Source organism: Haliotis cracherodii, unplaced genomic scaffold (assembly GCF_022045235.1).
Source record: "Haliotis cracherodii isolate W230 unplaced genomic scaffold, xgHalCrac1.p SCAF_6, whole genome shotgun sequence".
Classification (NCBI taxonomy): Eukaryota; Metazoa; Mollusca; class Gastropoda; order Lepetellida; family Haliotidae; genus Haliotis; species Haliotis cracherodii.
The window spans coordinates 5368388-5393590 of NW_027266319.1; the positions used below are offsets into that span (position 1 = coordinate 5368388).

Below are 25203 nucleotides of genomic sequence, written 5' to 3' on the forward strand. Positions count from 1 at the left end.
ACGCTGTACCTGCTATTCCTACATAACTAGCTCTGTAATTGTGTCGTACTTTACTTTATTTACAGCAATGTAATGTGTGTATTTGTCTCATAAAACAGAGATGCTCGCTTGTCACGCCGAAGATCCAACATTGGTATAATATTCTTACTCTCACTGCCGTGATATTGCTGGGATGCTGTCATCTTCCCCAGAGGACACGGGTGGCCCAGTCGACTAAGTTGCGTCCCTTGGGCACGCCAGAAACCTATGATTGTGGGTTCGAATCCCGGTTCGCCCCAATTATGTTTCTAGGTTTGTCAGCACCATACCCGTGCTCGTGGGTTTCACCGAAGTGGTAAACGTCTGAGACCTGCATCACTTCGGGCTTTCCTCCCACATTAAGCTGACATGCCGTTATATAACTGTAATACTGTTAAAAGCGGCGTTAAACCCAACTCACTAACTCACTCACTGTCATCTTCCCGACGAAACCGTATCCACTACCTTATATCAAAGCCTAGTTTTCTACTCTTGCCACGTCAAGCTCCCTTCTCTTGATTCGATCCTGGCGCGTAGATCACGAGTTCTGCCCCTTGTAATGAAAACGCGTTATCCAATCAGATCGCTGTTCTTATCTCGCATGGCTTCACAAAGGTGGCGACTACCATAGACGACGATCAAGTCGATCAGTAACGAAACATTCGCGATTTCATTCCTGACAGACAAACACAGGCAACCGTCGAGGAGTTTAAAGGATAAAATAGACATTTATGTCAAAGACTGGCAGCGGCAAAATACTTTGTGAGACGTTCTCTAATTGGACTATCGATATGTGCGATAGTCCAATCATATTTAGCCGAGGAAACTGGACGTGATGTGGCAAGGGTGGAAACAAGACTTTAATGAGAAGAAAAGGCTAATTGGCGCTCTGGCCTCGGGAAGATGGGAGTTTTCTGAAACCATGTTTACTCGTTTACTCCAGTGCATGTCTCTCAAGTACGACCTTTCGTTTCAGTCTGGCGCGCAATAATTAAAATATCATATACAAATATGTCAAATACTAGATTTCTCACATACTATTGAACACCTTTGTGTCAAACTTGAAGGGACCCGAAAAAGGTTCTACCTATTGAAGTGTTCGACACCCCCGAAAACACATTGTCAACGTCATTCACAACACCATAATAATCTGACTTATTAAATCAGTACGACACAACAGCCAATTCGACAAAATTGTGGTCATCTGCATTTCCTATAGTAATTGATAATATGATACATAACAGTATATATGTGATATTTATGATACGGAAATGAAATTCAATTTGAACATCTGCAACTGATATTCGTGATTGCAACAACACTGACGTGAATGAGTGAGTTGAGTTTAGTGCCCTTTCTGTTACAGCCCACGTGTTAGCTTAACCTAGGAGTGAGTGGGTGAGTGAGTTGGGTTTAACGCCGCTTTTAACAATATTCCAGTTATATCACGGTGTGTCAGCTTAGTGTGGGAGGAAAGCCCGAAGTGATGCAGGTCTCGGACGCTTACCACTTCGGTGAAACCCACGAACACGGGTATGGTGCTGACAAACCTGGAAACATAATCGGGGCGAACCGGGATTCGAACCCACAATCATAGGTTTCTGGCGTGCCCAAGGGACGCAATTCTGCACAGCGAATTGCGGCACCTTAGACGACTGGGCCACCCGTCCCCCCCTTAACCAAGGACGTGAGCTGGAAGTGATGTAGATCTTAGACGTTAAACACTTTGGTGAAAGCCACGAGTATGGAATGGTGCTGACAAACTAAGAATTATTAACAGGGCGAATTTTGAATAGGTTTCATGCGTGCCAAAGGGACGCAACTCTCGAATTGCGACACTGTAGACGACTTGGCCACCCATGCCCCCTTGTGCGAATAAACTTTCAACTATTTTTCCAAACATAAAATGTTATGCTGGTGGCGACACATAAACGGCGCTGTTATCTGTATGGTATTGATCCAAGCAACATTACTACAAGTACAATCGAAGAGATACTAGATTCTTGCCTAGTTACATTGTTCATATATTGGTTGTTTATTATCACTCGGTCACCTGTCTATCAAGGATCACGGGTGGCCCTGTGGTCTATTGTGTCCCCTAGCTATACCAGAACCCGCTTGTTGTGGGTTCGACCCTTGGTTTGACAGCACCCAAATGTCACTGATTACACGTAGTAAACGTCTAAAACCATCGTAAGTTAGTTAGGACTTCTCTGTTACATTAAGCTGCCACGTCATGATCCTTCATAAATACAGATCAGAGCAGCACAAACTAACACTGGACCTTCCGTGTGATGAGCGGACGAGCGGACGCTTTAACCACTGTGCTAATCCCAGATTTTAAAAGAGTTCCTTGCAAGTTATCGTATGACATTCAAACTACCCATCGGGGGCGGTGCGGTAGCCTAGTACTTAAAGCGTTCTCTCGTCACGCCGAAGACCCGGGTTCGATTCCCAACATGGGTACAATGTGTGAAGCCAATTTCTGGTGTCCTCCGTCTGATGTTGCTGGAATATTGCTAAAAGCGGCATAAAACCATACTCACCCAAACGACTCATCCACGTGGATATTTATGCGTTTAGAGGATGCTAAATGAGTCTCATTTCATCCTTCAAACGCGTTAAAATTATATTTGATTTGTTTATTTGTGTCAAATAAATAAAAGGTATAATACATTGTATGTCTAAATGGATCTTTTTTTGTGTTGTACTGTATTTGTTAAATGTGTTTTATCACAGGAGGTACTTTAGTTGGGCTACGTATATATTCAAATAGAACGAAGAATCGTATTACGTCAATACACGACAATGCACGTATTGACGTATATGTTGACAACAGTGCCTGTAAAGGAATGTGCCCTTCCTTCCTTTGTGGGTTTGTTGAATATTGTGGATTATTGTTAATGAACATTAAAAAAAGTCTTTCAAGTGCGAATTTGTTTTACAAAGGCATGTTTTAAGTAGACGCTAAACCACATGGCGTAGCGACTCTCATCTCGAGGGTGGCGCTCCCAGAGACAGCGGTATTTCTATGAAGTTGTTGTGTGAGGGAAATATATAAATGGTTTTAAGTTCCAGATAAATGTGAGCGTGGTGTTGTGATATGGGGAGAGCGGTGTGGTGACGTTGACTTGTTGACAGGATCGTTCAGGTTGACTTCAAATGTGTGTAGCCAGGACGCTGTACCTCGAGCAGTGCTGTGAGAAGCATAGTAGTCAATCACACATACGGAGTAGTGTCCTAGACTTGCTGACAGTCTCCCCTGGAAACGATCGTACACAGCTCACCTCGTGATTATTCCCCCATCTCGGCCGCACTGGAAGGAATCCATATTGACACTGGAGGAGCTAGTTTCTCAAGTTCACGTGACTGCCAGATTGTATAACAAAATCTGGCAGCAGTGGCTGTTATATAAATCTGGATCGATATCAACTTGTATTCCTAATTTCTTTTAACCAAAAAAGAGCTTTATTGGTCTATATGCTATTTACAGTGAAATCATGTAATATCACTGGACCCGTGAAGAGCCGGTGTAGAATGGGTCTCCAGCAACCCATGCTTCCTGTAAAAGGCGACTATGCTTGTCGTAATAGGCGACTAACGGGATCGGGTGGTCAGGCTCGCTGACATGGTTGATACATGTCATCGTATTCCAATTGCGTGGATCGATGCTCATGATGTCAATCACTGGATTGTCGGGTCCAGACTCGATTATTTACAGACCGCTGTCATATAGCTGAAATACTGCTGAGTGCGGCGTACTCACTGCCTGAGATATGTAGGTAAAACAGGCCGAGCGTACCAATCAGAGCGCTCTCCTACAGCAAAAAATACAACATCGTTATTAAGAAGTCAATGGCTCATTGTATATATGTCGACTTATATGTTTATCGACACAATCGTGCCCATGGTGTATCACAAGTTTGCCCATAAGAAGTTGCATTGCCTTGATACCGAAATAATGGAAAGATTCAAAAGGTTTCACGTCACACAAATGTATTGACAAATGTCACCGAGACCCATAGACAATGATCTATTTGTTTGTAGTTTAGAGCTGAAGCTCTCAGATGGGTGGGTGAGTGAGTGGGTGGATGGGTGAGTGAGTGAGTGAGTGAAACGCCGTTTTCGTCAGTATTTCAGATACATCACGGCGACTCTACTTGTTTGTGTGGAAAACCGAAATGATTTAGATATTTACACCTTCTGTGAAACAGGCATGGTACAGACAGACCAAAAATCATATTCGGGATTCGAACCCACGACAAGTAAATCCTGACACGGCAGACACTCACCTTCTGAGCCACCAGTACACCTTTCCGAACATAACAACCGGCGAGGTAAACAGATATCGTCTATCTATCATCATCAACAGTACAACCTAAACACACATACTCTACTTCTTCATGGGCGCCAGGCAAGTCTAGCTATCGGAAATCTCGATATCAAGTGCATTGCTTTCCACCTGAACTGGCAAGTCAATGACGGTCTTGCATAAATTGTTTAGAAAGGGGGACATTCACGAGAACGGACCGTCTGCATTAACCCCTCGGGAACCCAAGTACCATACCCACAACACAAAGCCATCTACAGCCTCAGGTGAGTAGTACCGTTGTATTCCTAGTTCGGTGTACATGTAATTAGCGCATACATAGTTTACATAACGTAGATTACATGGTATGTAATAAATACTTACAGTGGTTACCTGTACCAACTATTGTTGTAACGCGGGGATCCTCAGTGTTGCTTTATGTATCGATTTTAATTCACTCGCGATGTGTCATTTAATTAAGTACTTTCTTGTTACGATGTGAGGTTAATCGGCTCTTTTTGTAACATTACGTGGACCACAGATAGTGAAATATTTATATGTTATATAACCATATCAACTGTCCAGGTTTATGTGATGTGATGTGTCTTCCCCATGTTTTACAATACCAGTCCGCAGTCTATAAATAAGATCTGAGCCCAGTACCGCAAAGTTATCTTAACGCGCATATTATGGTCGTTGTATAGCACTATGGTAGCTCTGTGGAATGGCCCAGGTGTCTTGGCCATGTGGTTAAAGTGTTCTCCCTGTTCGATTCCCCACATGGGTACACAGTATTAAGCTGTCTTGGTTAATGTACCAACGTAAACGTTCTGGGTTAATGTTAAAATTGGAGTAGAGCCATGCTCACTCACTCACTCACTCACTCTTTCCCTAATGTATGAACATCTTTGAAATCGTAAAAAATAAGTTGACACCGGGTGTTTATGAAATGGATGAATATATATATTCCCTTGACGTTTGAGTGTAAATGTGCTTTTAACAACAAAAATAAATGGATAAATACATTGAAAGATTTTCGAGAATTGACAAAGAGAAGTCAGTATCGGTTAGTCCTGTTAACTTTTTTCGGTTTAAAACCTAAGTAGGTAATATCCGTTGAACAACGACCAACATAAATGTGGACGTAACACGCACCTTCTTATAATGTCCACATAGGATCTGTAGACCAGATGAATAATTCAATGGAAGTCATTTTCAGCCAAATTAATTCTTAACCGTGCTATTAATTTCAGTTTAGAAAAATACGTGTGTTCCTTAACATTTTGTATTGAACGTAATAACGCCTGCTGATTTTGCTATACTGTTTGACGGAGGCTAAGGTCATTGTGACGGGACACAGAACGCTCGCATGATCCTTCCTGACCGGAGAAAACAATAAGACAAATTATTTTAAAGCCAAATAACCTTTAAACAACTCATAGATGAGAGGCTGCTCGGTGTATTGTCTAGCCGTGGTATGGACAGTGATATGTAACGTTTCAGGCCAGTGTTACTGTATCATGTGGTTTCGGAGTCAGACAGGGTGGTTGTTTTTCTCCCCTTTGTTTCCGCCTTTTCTCCCTTTTTTGTGTTCCGTGTCGAGCACCTATAATCTACCCAGAGTATAAGCTGTAATGGTTCTCTGTGACAAATCGTACACGAGGTCGGTGGTAATAAAGCTCAATTCTGATGAGTTTTGGTTTCAACATTTGTGTTAGTTGATCATAAATTGCCGTTGTGGTTGATTATAACGTTGCAAATTTGATATTCTTACCTTGGTCATTTATTGCATGCTACATTCACTCAGTATACAAATACCAGTACGACAACATACGATGTTTTATGGGAATATTAGTGGTGAATACAAAATTCCAATATGTGTTGCCTATTGATTCCAATTACGTAACAGTTTAGGCTGTTCACATTATGAAAAAAATATATTCTATTGTTTTTTCTAGTTGTTGTTTTCTTTGCAACGGAAAACATAAATCGTGATGTGACTATTCAAGCACAGACACTATGGACAATGTCTTGTTACTCCGTTTACGTGACTCAAGTAACCCAACGCGTGTCTCAGCAAATTATACGACATTTATAAACTCTAAATGTTTATGTTTGCTCTTATTTAAGCAATAAATAAATACATGTATGGTTTGTTGGTTGGTGATACACACGATGTTAAGGTTGTAGTAAGAGCAACAATAACACTACAATAAACTGCCGGGCATAAATAAAGTAAACACTTGAAAATTAACACTGTGAAATTGCACCCCACTTGTTCTTTGAGACGTCAGTGACGTCACCTGTTGTGAGAGAGTCATTGATATGATGCATGTAATATCCGTGTCAAATACATCACCATCGAATAACCAATTCTTGTTGTCTTCATTTTTTAGATTTTTAGCCACCATCAAACATGTATGTAGGCGAATGCGATCTTTAGCCCTGCAGTGCAGTTTATATAATATTCGAGTATGAACTTTTCACCGCCATTTTGCCTTATACGTTCAAAGGAATCTTGTTATGTCGGATAATCGAGGGTTTTTTCTGGCGATGACGGTTGGGTTGTCGGGTCACAATTAAATACGTTTATATTAAAGGAAACATGTTACTTGAATCTGAAACACTGAACCACACGACCTTATAAAGAATGTATTAAGAACATTTTCTGACACCAAAATAGATATATTGGGCTATTAAGGGACAACACTATTTGCACTGATACAAAGTGTATCCGTTATGATATACTTAATCTTCCTTATCACAATCTTGCATTAAGGGCTGTCAGGTCTGTGGTATGTCAGCAAGATATCTACCATGTTTAAAGCCCCGAAATCCAGGATCGGACACAAATCACTAGGGATTATGTGAAAGTGTTTTTATTCCGATTTACACTGGTGCAATCTGAAATAGAAAGGGATGAAATACAAAGGGCTGTTGTGTTGTTATTGATACAAGATAGGTCGCCATGGACAGATGGGATAGAAGGAAGCGCGTTGAGCATTGAGCATTTCAGTCGACCCTGTCATCGACTTAAGCTCCTCAATTGAGGTTCGTAATTTAGGTTGTAAGAAGATTGGCGTGTCTTGTTTGAAGAAGATTAGGTCTTGTGTTGTATGGATATTACCATGCTCCCAAACCGTGATTCTGTTTCAGAAAGATTTCAAGTTACTCTTTAGGAAAATCTGAGAACAATATCTCATTGAAAATGCTGTTTGGTCTTCAGAATTACGAGCTTACTTATCAATAAGGTTTTTTTGTTATTTTGAGTGGTATAATGATGCAATTAGTGGAAATTGATACAAATACATTGTTAAACATCCTTTACTAAGTGTCAGTTGAAAGTACTGTATTTGTCTTGTAAAATGTTGGAATGTATCTTGATATCCAAAGCAAAATGGTTGAATTTCAAGAACGGGCCGTTTCCATACTAAAGAGAAACACAATACACTTCAAACGAAAAATTAGGGAATTGATGAAATGATAGTGACGGTGTTATGATGATAGATAAATACTAATTTCGGGCGTGTAGATCAACATCTGGTGTGTCCACCATGTTGGGCGATACATGCTCGTCATCTTGATGACACACTGTTGATTAACTTGCGTATGGTTGACCTTAGGTACATCTTCCCGAGGCAAGGGAGTTAACTGACTATGAAAGTCCAGTTTTCACCCTTGCCGAACAAGGCAGGAATTACGGAGTTAAATTTTGGCTGGACTAACAAGTCTATGCATGGTCAAATCAAAATCGCGCACCGAAATCGAAATCCGGTTAGTAAACTGTCGTGCAGATTTCGATCGATTGCAGGATGTGCAAAGCATGTGCACCGCCAACTCGTTGTCAACTGATAATTTCAAAGTCTTTTCATGTTTCTAATCAAGGCGCTCACTTGATTTGATGCACTTCGCGATGTAAGACCCGTTTTATCACAATATAGATCTTGATTATCGATCAGGAGGCTTGACTGGGCGCCGCCGTTTTGTTTGAAACAAATGCAAGTGATACGAGAGGTGGAATCTGATTGGTCCATAGGAGAGGCTTAAAAGGAATATAACTCGTAATAACCATTGGTGGCGCTACATCTAGCCCAGGAATTCAAGCCTAGTTCGGCAAGGGTGGAAACTGGACTTTCAAAGTCAGTAAACTCCTTGCCTCGGGAAGATGCCTTAGGTATTGCCCGCCATTACATCTGAAGAGCTCCCCCAAGCCGGGCCACGTTGGCGGGCGTTGGTCTCTAGCGTACACTCTCTGCCTGAGAACATCCCACAGGTGCTCTATTGGGGATATGTCAGGGTCCTAGCGGGCCAGTCCAATGTCCGAATGCCTTTTTGTCAGAGATAAAACGTGACGAAGAAATGGGCACGGGTGGTCTGGCATGGTCAGTTTGCAGTTCAAAATGTCTGCCGACAACTCTGCAAACGGAAAAACGACGGAAGGACGCAAAATTTATTTCTGAAACCGACACTCCATTACTTTCAGCCCAGAGTGATTATGCTTCGATCTTGCGGACAACAATCACTTACTCTGTTTAAAATGCAACAGATTCCATTCACCAAGTTAACGCTAATGGCGCTACAAATGTGTCAGCTAACTTGACTGGATAATGTTGTTTGAAGAGATATGTTTTGAGATGAGTCAAGAAAGATGAGGGTGATGGTGACAGTGTGTTCCATGATGCTGATGCACAGTAGTGAGATGATCTATGACCAACATCTTCGGACACATTTCTGGAACTTACAAGAGGTGTTCAAGTAGCTATTCGTTTCAGAGCTGATGCGTTTCAGGGGCGTGTATTTTGGTAAAAGTTCATCAGATAGGTTGGGAGTGTTTCTTGGTAGCATTTGTATGCCAGTACGAGAAGTTTGAATTCAATCCTGATCTGAAAGGCAGTCAGTTCAGGGAAATCAAACTAGTTGGGTTTTTTCATTTTGAAGTTCTCGTTACGATGGCTCCGCTGTATTGGAGCCCCTGGAGCTGGTCCTTCATGATGTTGGTCATCCAACTGTTGCAGAAGTCTAACTGTGACATGACTAAAGATTTGAACTGACCATTAGCTATGCATCATCTTTTGTCGACAGATGTCGATTTTTTCCTATGTTACGGAGGAAGAAGATAGTCTTGGAGATGTGGTTTTATGATTTTCCATAGAAAGTCTGCTGTCTAGATGTTTGTAGATTAATAATGGTAATACTTACAGGCGAGGGAAATCCTTTATTACTGTTACCAGGATCCACTGATCGTGATTATCCAACAGATTGTTTCTGAATTGTTTGCCAGCACCAGACCCATCTATGGGTTTTAACAGAGATTTGTTATGTTTGTGGAGAGAGTTTTGTCGCTTATACGTATGCCAAAGTGGTAAACGTCTGAGGCCAACGTTACTTTGGGCATTAAAATGTCACGCTATTATATAACGCAGACACTTCGGAGCAGCAAACACATACTATCCATTCACTCCCTCCTTCACCACTGTTTGTCTGACGTGCCCGTGATAACATTGAGAGAAACAGATCCCTGGTCAGATATAACGAAGTAGGCCTCTTTGTTACTACAACATGTATAAATACCGGGTTGTTTCATGGTGATAAACATTGTAGTTTGTACCACTTTTTTCCACTTTTTACCACTTTTTTACCACTTTTGACCACTATTTAAACCATTTTTTTACCACTACATGTGTATTTAAACCACTTTTTTACCACTTTTTACCACTTTTGCCACATGTTACCACTATTTATTTAAACTTCTTTTTTAACCACATTTTACCACTTTTTTTACCACTTTTTACCACTTTTTTACCACTTTAATCGACCTGTAAATACAACTATTGACGTTTTGTGTTTTGGCGTAAATAACAATACACTGTAGTTCCACAAAACGATCAAACTCTAACACTTTAACACTGACTTACGATAGTCGTAGTGCTAAGATGGCTTTGTGCAACGGGCCCCACTGCTTACAAACATTCAGGCCCTCTGAAACTAATCGGGGCGGTCGGGTAGCCTCGTGGTTAAAGAGTTCGCTCGTCACGCCGAAGACCCGGGTTCGATTCCCGACATAAGTACAATGTGTGAAGCCCATTTATGGTGTGTCCCCGCCGTGATATTGCTGGAATATTGCTAAAAGCGGCGTAAAACCATACTCACTCACTCATTAAAGTATGGGAGTTCGATTATCTTAAGGTCAAGATCGCTTTATGGAGCAGGGCCCTGAGGTGTAAGTTTTAACAGGTTATGAATTGCTTATATGAAAAATATTTTATGGTGTTCTTTAGTAATGCGTCCTCACATATGCATTTTTTTCTGAATCATACAGATGCATTTAAATATCAACTAGGTTTCTCAACGAACCCTTCACGACTTCACGAAAATGATATACAAATCCTGTACCCATTGAGACTTGGCGATTGGCACGACTGGACGACCACAGATCGTATTTATTGGTGTTTAAATCAACCTCTCGTGATACGTCCTGTTTAAATAAGGAAAGTAAAGTACGATGTCAAAGTTAAAGGAGGGCCGGGTATCACCCAAATAATCAAAGAAAGGGATAGGTACAATGGCGTCGAGGGAATGTCAATATTTGACATGGAGAAAGATCACTCACGTACCGTCGTGATTATTACGTCACGATGCATTGTGAGAATGATATATCGTATTGCTCTTACCATTACAGCAATAATAGGACTCATGTCACGGGCATAAATTTCGACTCTAGTGCGTAATATAAATTGTCAACGTCAGATCTTCAATACAGGTAACTTCTCGGTTAGACTGTGAAGTGAATTATCCCTTGACTTTATGTTCACTCCGCACGTGCTCCTCACGTGCAGGCTAGAGGGCAAAGGTCATTATCACACAGCAGGTGTTTCTTTGGGCATGCTGTTATGTACTTACAACAAAGGTAAATATGATCATATACATAAATGAATAATAATCATATTGATGCTAAGGATTATATGGTTTCACAGCTTGATCAGTCCTGCGTATAGATCAAACCACTTCAGGGGCGGTCGGGTAGCCTAGTGGTTAAAGCGTTCGCTCGTCACGCCGAAGACCCAGGTTCGATTCCCGACATGGGTACAATGTGTGAAGCCCATTTCTGGTGTCCCCCGCCGTGATATTGCTGGAATATTGCTAAAAGCGGCGTAAAACCATACTCACTCACTCACTCAAACCACTTCAAGACAGGCGAGGGTAGAAGGTTTATTTTAATGCAGCTTTGGGTAGGGAAAAGTATTGTTTTCTTTACGTGTCAAACCGCTGTACATCGTTCTCTTTAAGAGTGAGTGAGTGAGTGAGCGAGTGGGTGGGTGGGTTGGTGGGTGAGTGAGTGAGTGAGTGAGTGAGTGATTGAGTGAGTGACCAGGCACTGATTTCCTCTCAATACAATATATAATTTTCAAAGTTGAGTTTGTAGAACTGCAAGCACACATTATCAACCTCTATATCTCAAATAAACCTTCAAATACATCAGTGGTTAAGAGAAGTATATAAAGAAAGCTCATGTACATACTCAATTACTTAAATAGTAAGAACATGATTTATTTGTTTCAAAGCATGCTGGGTTTACATTTTCACCATGCATCTCTCGAAACTCGCCGTGTCCCGTAAATCAGGAAATTATACGTTAAACTTTCCATGCATTCCCAATGTCCCTGTTTACGTATGTTTATAATGTTGCATGGAGCCAGAACAACGGGGTTTTAATGTAACTATAAATCATACTCGTTGTATTTCTACCAAAGGAGTTTTACCATAAAACACCGCTGCATGACTCGCTTTGTAACGAGTGGTTGTGGAGGTATTAACCGACACAGTATCGTACGATGTAAATCAGGGCAGGAGTAACCACACAGGCATGTAAACAACATGGTTGTGTTGATCAACTCGGTTAGAAACCTTACGACATCAGTTTCCGTCAGTCAAGGGACTATCAGTCTCACTATGACCATATTCATGGTTGCCCAGTGTTGCAAGAATAGCTCTTGAAGACTGTGACACAGGCTATGCTATGCTAAAAAACGGGACGGTAGTCAACTACAAGTGTATCGATGACATACACTTGGCATAAAGAAACTACGACGTTTTATATATACAGAGAACTCCACGGAACTACGGGACTTCAATATCTACACGGGGTACAAAGAAATTGTGATATTTTTAATATGCACGGGGGTCTAAGAAATTGTGTCACTTTAAATATACACGGGGCACAAAGAAATTGTGTCTCTTTCAATATGCACATGGCACTAAGAAACTACACTTCAAAATACTAGTATACACATGACACAAAGACACTTTAAATATACACATGACTCTAAGAAACTACAACATTTCAAAATATACATATGACACTAAGAAAATACAATACTTCAAAATATACATATGACGCTAAGAAACTACAACACTCCAAAATATACATATGACACAAAGAAACTACGACACTTTATGTAAACACGGGGCACTACAGCAACTTATTTCAAACACACACACACACACACACACACACACACACACACACACACACACACACACACACACACCTGCCACTGTGAAACACTTTCAATTACAGGTGGCATTATGAAACTGAACGGATTAACACTAAACACGAAACATGATAGAATGACACTGCTGCGACGCTACTAACATGAACTTGATCATCACTGTATAAGCTTCTTGTAACATACCTTCCATTAAATTAATAGATTTTATTTGAAACCCATTCTGAACTCAAAACTTTGAAGTTGTTTAAAGTTCATTCGAACTATAAATTCAAACGTCATTGTAAAAAAAACATGTTCAAATACAAATATATTCTAATCAACACAAAACTACATTTTTAACGTCCATGTCAAAGTAATGACATGCATTGGCAACATAAGCATTCAGCAGACATTTTCAAACGAAGGACACAATTAAACACGGTATCAAAATGATACAATTAACGTTGTTGCCTGATTTCACTCCCGAAATTGAAATCCGTAACAGTTTCTGTCTCGCAAGTAAAACCAATTTTCCTTTTTGGGTCTAAGATAAGGAATTTAATAGTGAATAATTTGGTCGGTTGAACGAAAATCTTTTTTAAAAAGAGAATACATTGGACAGGAATTTTCAATCATCTCCGAGTTATATTTGGTTCCTTAGGGGATAAAAAGCCTATATCAATCTTGGCCTCGTTGGGGTCCTTATAAATATTATGACCCTAAAATCTTGTAATGGCTACAAAAAATATTTTTAGTCATACATAAATCTCTTTGAATATTTGTATTGGAAGATGATCTTTGCCGTCGGCGGTATAAAAAAATCCTTGTCATTCTTATTTTCTTTTTTTAATTTTCGATATTTACGGTCGTAAACCAACCACAAATTATAAGGTCTCATAAGTACATGTTCTCCCCATTAAGCTGCCCAGCCCATCAAAACACTAGAACACAGAGAGAACTGATTCTCTGAGTGTTATCACATGTCTCCTGGATACACTGACCCAAACAAACTTCCAGTTGACCTAGCCATCACATCAGAGCCTCCTTGAATACAAATTACATTCATTTCCCAACCAAACCCTATGCAAGCGTTCTCCATATCCGCTCGGCATTGACAGCAGTCAGCTGTTCAGCAATCAACACGTGTTAATCAATGTCATGGTCGCTCTGAAATATACAAGAAATTTACAACATTTCTGAGGCGTGCGTTACTCGTAGGTTGTTTGAAGATCAATTGGATTAGTGCGAACAAGGCTATGTAAGGCTCCAGTCACGACGACACGTTATGTGTTAGATGCCATATATCATTTAGATTGATTGCAATGAAATCTTTTGTTGACATGTTCACAGACTAAAAAAGTCTAATAAAATCTAATTATTAAATCAGCGATGAATATTAATCGAGTTTTGACTTGGTTTCTTTTCATTTAAAGGGCAGTTAGTAGAAAGTGTGAAGCACATTATTTGTTTCCTTAACATGGCTGGGTTGTTTCTTAAAGTGACGTGTCTCCTTAACATGGCTGGGTTGTTTCTTTAAGTGACGTGTCTCCTTAACATGGCTGGGTTGTTTCTTAAAGTGACGTGTCTCCTTAACATGCCTGGGTTGTTTCTTAAAGTGACGTGTCTCCTTAACATGCCTGGGTTGTTTCTTAAAGTGACGTGTCTCCTTAACATGCCTGGGTTGTTTCTTAAAGTGACGTGTCTCCTTAACATGGCTGGGTTGTTTCTTTAAGTGACGTGTCTCCTTAACATGGCTGGGTTGTTTCTAAAAGTTACGTAAGACAACTCACATACTAACTCACCGACTTCTGACAGTGAGTGAGTGAATTAGCGTGGTTTTACGCTGCTTTTAGCAATACTCCAGCAATATCACGGCGGGGGACACCAGAAATGGGCTTCACACAATGTACCAATGTCGGGAATCGAACCCCGGTCTTCGGCGTGACGAGCCAACGCTTTAACCACTAGGCTATCCCACCGACCCGACTACTGAAAGATAACAATATGAACAGAACAGAACAGACTATGCATATGTAATAATGTAGACATATATGTTGTCAAACTCCGGCAATCAAGATATCATATTATTGTCTGCATCAACAAATACAATAAACATTCATGTTTTATATGTTTGAATTTTTTACTTTCTGTTTTATTTCATATATGCTTATTGTTTTATTTCTGTCACTCTAATTGTTTTATCATTTCCGGCTTGTAATAAAACGAATATTCATACATTTAATTCGTAGGTCTACAAGATGCTGAAAACAGTCGCCGTAAGACTGTTACCATAAGGTCCAAAACACAACTATGATTCCTGTATGAAATACATCACCATCGAATAATCTTTTTTGTTGTTTCATTTTTATCCATCAAACATGGTATATTTATTTTGACTGGCAATATTAAATTATAGTTAATATTCAACTATGACTGAGAAATGAAGAACTGCGTTGATCCCACTCGTCATGTTAATTTCCGTTGTCAACTTATCAAAAGTTAATAGAAAGTTCATGAACATAAAAAAGTTTTCTTATCTGAGCAATATGTTGTTATATTCATAAAATAATATATTTTTAATATTTTCAAAAAGTCTTTAAATAATCTAATTGAACAACAGCTGCAATATATAAAAAAACTAAATTATAACAGTCAGTTTCCATCCCCATTTCGTGTAATGCTATCAATGCTATCAGGCATCAGGGGAAAGTGGAAACAAACGCAACAAAAGCAAATTCCGCACGCTCAACATCACGATGACAGTTATACGTCACACACCACTTATTTTACTGTTTTATTATGATGTACCTTTAATGTTAAAATATTACCATTTTTATAGCATGCTCGTATCTTAAGAATAAACGACGTCATGTTAAAACAACAGTACTTATTATGTTACCATAAGATTATGTTAATATAAAAGTTTTATCGTCCATCGTCGTACGTGAGGTTTGTGACGATATCTCCAAAGCCCGTGACACTGACGAACTAGCTTCCGGCGTAACGATATGATGGACAAAGGGTCTAATGTACACGTGTATTCCTACGAGCCAACAGTATCCTTTTTCTCTTCAGGCCAAACAGTGATGCATTGAAAATAAAACAAAATTTATTCAAGACATTAATTTACCAAACTTGGGATTATAATGTTCCCACGGTACACAATAGTACATTAAAGATGGCGTTAATTTCCAGTCTATGTCTACTGTCTAGAGGTAGACATGATTAGTGTCGTGTGAACACATTGGACTTTTATTCTTATTAGGATAAGAAATTAGTTGTAGTTTGAACAAAATCCCAAAACTTGAATAACCAGGAGAGTGAAATGCTGCTTCCATATCTTAATTTAATTGTGAAGTAGAAGGTTCGTGTACGTGTCGGAGGACGTTATTTCACGTCATCCTAACACAGATACTGATGCTGTAGTCTCATTTCTTCAGTGTCTTGCGTCATCTGTAGGCCTTGGGCTCTTCACGAGCAGGACACTCCTGACGTCAGAGTCTCTTACTTTTACCTCATCGTGTGAATCTACTACCATGGCAACATCAACGACAACACCGACAACCACTATCTCACCATGCGGCTACCCTCCCGCCCTCCTCAACGGGGAGATCGTCAGGATAACGTCGACGACGGCGGAGTATGGCTGCCTCGCCGGCTTCGTCATGAGCGGCCCTAAAACCATCATCTGCAGCGGCACCAACTGGGCAACTGACCTCCCTTCGTGCGCTGTCATTGACCAGAGTCCCGAGGTCTACGTGTTTGGTAAGACGGGAATGCTTTAATTTTACCCAATTTGTCGTCATTTTAAGAAACTTGTTAGTTTTAATGAACTAATTGTGAACGGGTTTAATGTTGCTTAGGAAAGAATATCAGTTATATAACGGCATGTTAGAATATTGGGGAAAGAATATCAGCTATATCAAGGCATGTTAGATTTTTGTAAATTATAAATATTCGCCAGATGCAAAATGCCCTGCTGGTGTACGGTATATAGCTGTGTCAATTTCATTCTCCATCACTATACCTACGGAGTGAATACGAGACGCATACGATGTTTTTTAGGGTTTTACAGAGCTCCAGATAAGCTGCGTATCTTCGTAAAATACGCATCAGAAATGCAGAAATACGCAGTAAAATAAAATCCAAGCGTATCAAATACGCAACGAACATTACAGATACACTACAAAAATAAAACGTTTGCGTATCATCAAAATATTGTGAAGTAACCCTGCGTATTCGATTAGCAAATCAGCAACTTATTTTGAAATTATAAACGGGCATTCCGTCAACCTTGCCAAACTCCACGATGACAGTTACATCATTATCATTTGCTATCACACTTTCTTGTGGAAGTATCGTGGTATTTATGAGTCCTATAAAGCTCTCGAACCCACACGACACCAGTTTGCAGGGACTAGATGAATAGTGTTTTTAAATATTTAACTTAAATACCCACATGTGTAAAAACTAGTGGCTAACAGAAATTTGAATACCCAGATAGAATTACTGATACCCAATGATTTTACAATGCTTATATGGAGCTCTGAGTTTTAAAAACTTTGTAAAAACACATCACTTCATGCACACTTATTGAAGACTAAAAACGTTCATTTTGACAACTGCAACATTTTATCCAGTTTATTGGCTTCAAGTTCGATGAAGCAACCGCGATATTACAGCGTTTGCTCGTTGTGCTCTCACTGAAATTCTGTTCAAAGCGGCGTTAAATTCAAAACACTCACATACCGCAGACTGGGTTCCTCACACCAAGTCATGATATTATAATCGCATTATCTGATTAATACATTGGCGAAAGAGCGACCTTAGTGGTAACTTGTTTGTTTGTTTGTTTGTTGTTGACCGCCACACTCAGCAATAGTCCAGTTATATGACGGCGGTTTGTAAATAATCAAGTCTGGACCAGACAATCCAGTGATTGCCATCGTGAGCATCAATCTATGCAAATGAGATACGACGACATGCATCAACCACGTCAGCGAACCTGACCACCCGATTCCGTTAGTCTTCCGAGCGCCAGACAGGGTAACACCAAGTACCATCTTTTAACGTCTTTTGGTATGACGCAGCGCCAGACAGCGTAACACCAAGTACCATATTTTAACGTCTTTTGGTATGACGCGGTCGGGGATCGAACCCCGGACCTTCCGCTCTCCGGGCGGACGCTCTAGCACTAGACCACGGAGGCGCTCACATTGTTTTGGAAGACAGAACAACGCCGAGACCCGATTTCGATTCGCAGTCGCGACATGTGTAAAAAGGATAAAGCCCATTTTTAGTCATCCTCGAGTAACCAGGGTATTAAATCACCATTCTATTACGCTACGTACCCTGGATCCATTCTCTATCATAGCATCGTTTCGGAAGTGTCGTCAGTGTCTCCATGTCTCCTATCATTAATATCAGAATGTCTCTTACTGATGGGTGTTATTTGACTGGAGAGATATTTTTTGCATCATACTCTTAGAATCGGGCCCAAAACGACACGAAGGTAACGAATGGGTCCAGGGTGTTTAAAACAATAGAATGGAGATATAATACCCTCGGTAATGGAGGATGGTTTCTGGTCTCCCCGAATGTGGACCTAGTTGGAATATAGCTTAAAGCGGCGTAAAACACTACCCACGCACTCGCTCTTTGGCAGTCGTAGTGTTACGATCTGGTTATGAAACCGGCCTCAGTTCGATACTGCATGCATGGCTTCATCCCAGTACTATATCGGATGGTCAGGCTCTCTGACTTGGTTCATACATGTCATCGTATCCGAATTTCTTAGATCGATGTTCATGATGTCACTCATTGGGGTGTCTGATCCAAACTCGTTTATTTACAGACCAACGTCATTCAGCTGGAATATTGCTGAGTGCGGCGTTAAACAACAAACAAAAAATTGTTCATAATGTTACTATATTCTTATGAACTACATCTCAGTATATTACGAGTGAAGTAACCTCGTGTCTGACTTCCCTTTCAGAGAGCGCATTAAGTAAGTTGGACCTCCGACCTGTAGTCGCCAAACTCCCCATTGTGTTAATGTTACTCAGACACTCCTACACGAGTTCACTGTTAACCCACCCCCATGAGTTCTCAACCCTTCTGAATGTGATAACCTCTGGCAGCCCCATGCTGTTTGTCTTGTGCCTTGCCTGTTGTGTTTTGGTAACGCTGGCCTGTTGTTTATGTATATTGGTATCAATGACATAGGGTGTTTCTAGTAATTGAATAAATAACTCTCAACTTTCCACTCAAAAAAATATTATCTTTTCCCTACTTAGGGTTTAAGAGGTTTGACAAAACATAAAATTTCCATTAATATCGTTTTTCGTTCTTGCAAATGGAGTCGATGACATATTTGCTCGGGAAAGGTGTTTGAAAATCAAGGTGTGCCTGTCATATGTAGAAATGTATAAGCAAAGTTTGGCAGTTTTTTCCTTATCGAAATACATAACTGATATTATAAATCGAATTCGTGTTAATCGAATTCTGCGTGTCTATAATTGAAGTATTGATTGGTGTTACTACATATCGAGTTTATGATATCTATTAATGTTTTCAAGACATCTTGTTGGTAAGTAACAGTACATGACTTCTGTTATGGGTTTATTGGTATCGTAATATTTCAAGGCGAAATTTATGTATCGTTAAATCAAACTGTTCGTTGATAACCGCTCCCTCGGCAGGGAGAACTGCAAGCTCCAACATTGGAATTGTTTTTGTGACCTCAACGTGATTTATGAATGTTATTTCACTAACACGTAAAACTTCAGTACATATTAGATGTTTATAGGTGGGCAATATTTCAAGAGTTCAAACATCATGATCTATAAATGCAGATTTATATCATTAAACAGAAAAGAACTTTAAAAGTATTGATACCTAACATAGGTGACTTCTAATCCCTGCCTCTCCCTGATTGTTTCCAGGTTTGTCAGCACCATATCCGTGCTCGTGGGTTTCACCAAAGTGGGCACGCCAGAAACCTATGATTGTGGGTTCGAATCCCGGTTCGCCCCGATTATGTTTCTAGGTTTGTCAGCACCATACCCGTGCTCGTGGGTTTCACCGATGTGGAAAATGTCTGAGACCTGCATCATTTCGGGCTTTCCTCCCACATTAAGCTGACACGCCGTGATATAACTGGAATCTGTTAAAAGCGGCGTTAAACCCAACTCACTCACTCACTCTTCCCACGTCAGGGTGACACTTGGGGCAGAGCTGAAATACTGTTCAAAGCGGCGTTAACCCGCTGGATGCCAGAGGGACAGAGGTGTCATTCCTATTCCACTCTCACTTTGAAGTCGAATAAAATTCAAACATACATCACGCACACAAATACAAATGTTGAAGTCTGTGGGAAATTCCCCGTTCTGTGATATCATCCACTGTCATTTTAGTCAAAGTAAAATTATTTAAAATGTCCTCTGAAAATTCGGTACATTGTACATGCCGCCATTTTTTACATATATCTAAGTCACCATTCACGGCATTCTTTACAACACGTTTTGAAATGTAGATTAAGGATATTTACTCGGAGAAATGAATATCAAAATTTCACAATTTTAATTTCTCACATCAAATTCTTGGACGGTCGGGTAGCCTAGTGGTCACATTGAAGACCCGGGTTCGATTCCCGACATGGGTACAATGTGTGAAGCACCTTTCTGGTGTCCCCCACCGTGATATTGCTGGAATATTGCTAAAAGCAGCGTTAAACCATACTCACTCACTCACTCACTCACATGAAATTCTCACGAAGTGACCTGATTTACAATGAACTTGTGCGTAATTCTCGCACAACCTTCACTTTTCAAATGTTATGAAAATGTGCGTCAGAAAAATAACTCGGCATTCAGCGCGTTAAGCCAACGCAACCACTCTTCAAGATAAGCATATTCTACTCAGTATTATGATGGTAATCTAACCTCGACCTCTGTGTCTTGCAGCCGACTGGTGGCAATACTTCCTGGCGGCTCTCCTCTCCTTCATCGCCCTTCTCCTCCTCGCCTTCCTCATCTGGTGCTGCTGTTGGTGAGATACCTCGTTATAACGCCACACATTTATAATACCAATTGGTGATAGTTGATATACCTCGTTATAACGCCACACGTTTATAATACCAATGGGTGATAGTTGATATACCTCGTTATAACGCCACACTTTTATAATACCAGTGGATGACAGTTGATATACGTCGTTATAACGCCACACTTTTATAATACCAATGGGTGATAGTTGATATACCTCGTTATAGCGCAACACATTAACAATACCAATGGGTGATAGTTGCTATACCTCGTTATAATGCCACACTTTTATAATACCAATGGGTGATAGTTTATATACCTCGTTATAACGCCACACTTTTATAATACTAATGGGTGATAGTTTATATACCTCGTTATAATGCCAACTATAAAAAATGCTTGTACTTAGTGTAACGTCGGTTCCAACAATAGTAAAAACAATTTGTTAACTTCCGTTTCACAGTATTTCATGGGTTATTCACAAACATGCGTGTGCGCGCGTGTGGTATCGTGGGAGAAAGCCTAAAGTGATGCAGACATATATCTTAACAGCTTTTGTTTAACTTACGAGCACGGGTATGGTGCTCCCCAACCTTCAACTATAATTCGAATTCAAAGTCAGCGGATCCAGCAACAACAACGGGACGTAACTCTGCCCATCATCGACGCCTAGCACCTCTGTGTCACCCGTATTGTAAAATCATAGTCTAGACTGACATTGCGTGGTAAACACCTGGACTACGTTACCAAGATACGTATAAAGTAGACATTTTAATGCACGTATCAAAGTATTGTTTTGTTCACTTTTGTGTGTCCTCTTTCTTTCAAGCAATTCGGCAAAAGTGTTCCCCGTTGGAAGCAGTTCCGGTGGATGTTGCAGTTCTTGCCGGAAGTCAGGAGGGCGCAGCACTGCGCATGACGACATACATGATTCCCAAAGGTATTACCATTCAAGAACTGGGCTGATCGACATGGAGGATGGTATATACCTGGTGCCGATGCGACAGACGAGCAGCAAGGTAGATTATATTTTTTAATAATTCTATTATTTTATTATCTATTTTTTTATTATTCAAATAAATAAAGCATGCGTTTATGAATCACTGTCAAACAGTGATAATATCAGGTGTTAGCGAAAAGGTGACCGTATCCTGCCCCACCGGTGGTACCCGTCACAAACATATGCAAAGGCAAGTCAAGTGTTCATCTGAGAAGAACACGGGGACATATGGTACAAGCCAAAGCTAGGGATTTGCACTGGACATCATTTTGGTCAACTGTATCCATTAAAGGAGGAATATACTCCACTGGCTGGTGCCCATTGTCCTGCGTGTGCAAGACATTGTTATCAGTGCGATATGTAAAACTAGGACAATGTATCTCTGTATGATTAGGCTGACCCTTAAGTGCTTGATATGCAACAAAATTGAAATTTTCAGAAAAGAAAAAGTGGCGTTTCAGGAACTTGAGTCAACTTTGCTGGGACTGCTAATTAACCTGTGCGTAGCCTCCCTTTAATGTTACTCTTTTCATTTTCACGACTCCCTGTGAATATATGGACGAGTGGACGAGATATCGAACCCGAACTTGTTTTGGCTCCATATTCTTACCCGATTGTCTTGCAGAAAACTCCCAATAACGGCCACGCCCCGGTGCATCCGGATAGCCCCCACCCCACGCCCCGGAGTGACGGCCAGATCCGCTTCATGCAAGTAGTCCAGGAAGTGGTGGATGAAGACAAGAACCGGAAGAAAGCCAAGCCTGTTAACCAATGGATGCCTCACTCACATCCGGTTAGAAACATCAACACCAGTACAAAGTAGTGCGCGTTTGGCAGACAACATGCACAGATAAACTTTTTTATAAAACCTTACGGACATTTTTGTATTGATCAACAATGCTCTGACGTTTCATGGATACTCAATTTTCTGTAGATATACAGGCTTACCCATCACGGGATTTCGGGAAAGACTAGATCCTCATTACCCAATGATTGTCGTAGCAGCCCACTTTAATGGGGATCAGGTGGTAAGAGCTTGTGACCCTGTAAAATGTGGGTCATCGTGCGTTGTGTTGCTCATGCTATCAATCACTGGTTGATGTGGCCCAGGGAGTATATTTACAGCTTGTCTTGATGTAGCGGGATAGGTGTTGTCTGTTTAGTAAACATTCATCGTTGACATATAGTCATCGACAAAAGAAACGCGAATACCATACATGTTGGTTAATATTTGAAGAATTACTCATATTCGAACGATATTAATTGGTTCGATGCACAAACGAACATACTGGTATGTTGTGTGAACCGATGCTCGTGAACGCGTCACATGTGACGTCATGGATCCATGACTCTAGATGACCATTTGTCTCGTGCAGGATCAGCGTGACAAAATTGGAAATCACGTGCGGCATAACGAGATAAGAATAATAACACTGTGGTAACACTTGACTGATTGTCAGTTTTGTCATTCATTGGTACACACTGGAAACATCTCTTCTTAACACACATTCTTCTCCATATGTTTCAACAGTTCGCGTTTCTTTCGGCGGTGAGTCCAAATTAAGGAGGTACGGTAGATATCTTTAGATCTTTCACATGGGTTATATTTCGTCTGAGTGAGTGAGTGAGGTGAGTGAGTATGGTTTTACGCCGCTTTTAGCAATATTCAAGCAATATCAAGGCGGGGGACACCAGAAATGGGCTTCACATATTGTACCCATGTCGGGAATCGAACCCGGGTCTTCAACGTGACGAGCGAACGCTTTAACCACTAGGCTACCCGACCGCCCCTTGTTTCGTCTGAATGTTCATGACACTGCTTCTGTACTAATCTATGAGCACGATATCCTCTCCTCTGTTCTGTTCATGTGTTCACTCACCAACAGGGCTCCTTGCGAGGTTGGGGCCTTTTTTAATTAATAAGAAAATACTGGAACAAACAATTACATGGCTTCTTCAAAAATAGAATGCATGTCTTGAAATACTGACAGAAACAAAATATTCCAGAATATTAAATTGCCCGTGCCTTTCTGAATGGAGTCATATTGAATCTTTATGAAGTTGTAGCGTGACTCGCGAAACAGATTGCATATTTCTACATAAAGTCATACTGTATTTTGAGACCTAAGTACAGTAAAGTACGTTTATGACGAACACGCTTATAACGAACTGACCGATATAACGAACCTATTTTTTAGTCCCGGTCATTTATTGTATATATGCTGTATATATGCCTATAACGAACTAGGGTTATTACGAACTAAAATTACTGGTCCCTTTGAGTTCGTTATAACCGTAGTTTACTGTACGCCACAACCGAGGTGGTCACCTTGTATTACATTACATAAACATGTAAACATAGTTCTTGGTAAACTGACATGGAAGATTTTATTTTCAGTGTGAAAATACGTTTTTAAGAGTGTCCGTATTCTTTTCAACAGGTGCATCCAGCATTAGCATTTGAGACGTACAAAATGGATGACAGTATTTCAATGTTATTGCCACGAGTAGCAAAAATTCGGCAAGATAAATATTTGATCCTGTTGTGACACTTAAAAAAGATAAAAAATGGTAACATTGAAACCGGTATCTACATGCACATTGAAAACCGGGAGTAATTCCAGATGACGTCAATACTGATGTAAACGCGTGTATCGGGTATTGTCAAGCAGAACAAATTCATGCGATGGTTAACGTTGCCATTTGCAACGGCAGGTCATGGCGCCAGGTTGATATTCAGTAATAGTGCGGGAGAGCATATTAGGGTATTGGACTTTAAAGGTTCTAGCCATGTTTAATAGCCACCGTACCTTTTATGAATAATCTAATAATGTTGGAGGCAACGAGAAATATTCTAATTGGTGTGGTCACTGTGTTAGGTAAAAACAGCTATCACAACAACATAAATGACCTTGTTAAGTAGACTTGTAGGTCATGAACTTCTGGAAGGGCTGACTTGAGAATAAACGTGACAAAACCATTTCCAAAATCAAAGAAGTCTCTACCAAAAGCAGAGTCCATTGTACGATTCCGACTATATCATGAGCATGTGGTTTTAATCACTTTCAAATAGTGATAATACCAGGTATTCGCGAAAAAGGTTAGCGTATCCTGCCCCACCGGTGTACTTGTCACAAACACATGCAAAGGCAAGTCAATTGTTCACCTGGACAAACACGGCCTCATATGGTACAAGACAAAGTAAGGATCGGGAATCATTTTTGCTTCAAATTTGGAAATGCCCTCCACATGTGTATGTGTATCAGTATGTATCAGTGTGTATCAGTATATATCAGTGTGTATCAGTGTGTATCAGTATGTATCAGTGTGTATCAGTGTGTA

General features: G+C 40.4%; 1 protein-coding gene across 1 annotated transcript; it reads left to right on the plus strand.

Moving 5' to 3' along the window:
- Positions 1-16352: 16352 nt before the first annotated feature.
- Positions 16353-22768, plus strand: LOC139445422 (uncharacterized). Its single transcript, XM_071226568.1, has 4 exons — positions 16353-16581; positions 20781-20865; positions 21691-21880; positions 22487-22768. The coding sequence occupies exons 1-4, from the start codon at positions 16353-16355 to the stop codon at positions 22682-22684; spliced, it is 702 nt and encodes a 233-aa protein (XP_071082669.1). The 3' UTR covers positions 22685-22768.
- Positions 22769-25203: the final 2435 nt, after the last annotated feature.

Coding starts and splice junctions, on each gene's coding strand:
- LOC139445422 (XM_071226568.1), top strand. CDS start 16,353: ATGGCAACATCAACGACAACACCGACAACCACTATCTCACCATGCGGC. Junction 16,582..20,780: donor TCCCGAGGTCTACGTGTTTG/GTAAGACGGGAA, acceptor TGTGTCTTGCAG/CCGACTGGTGGCAATACTTC. Junction 21,881..22,486: donor TGCGACAGACGAGCAGCAAG/GTAGATTATATT, acceptor ATTGTCTTGCAG/AAAACTCCCAATAACGGCCA.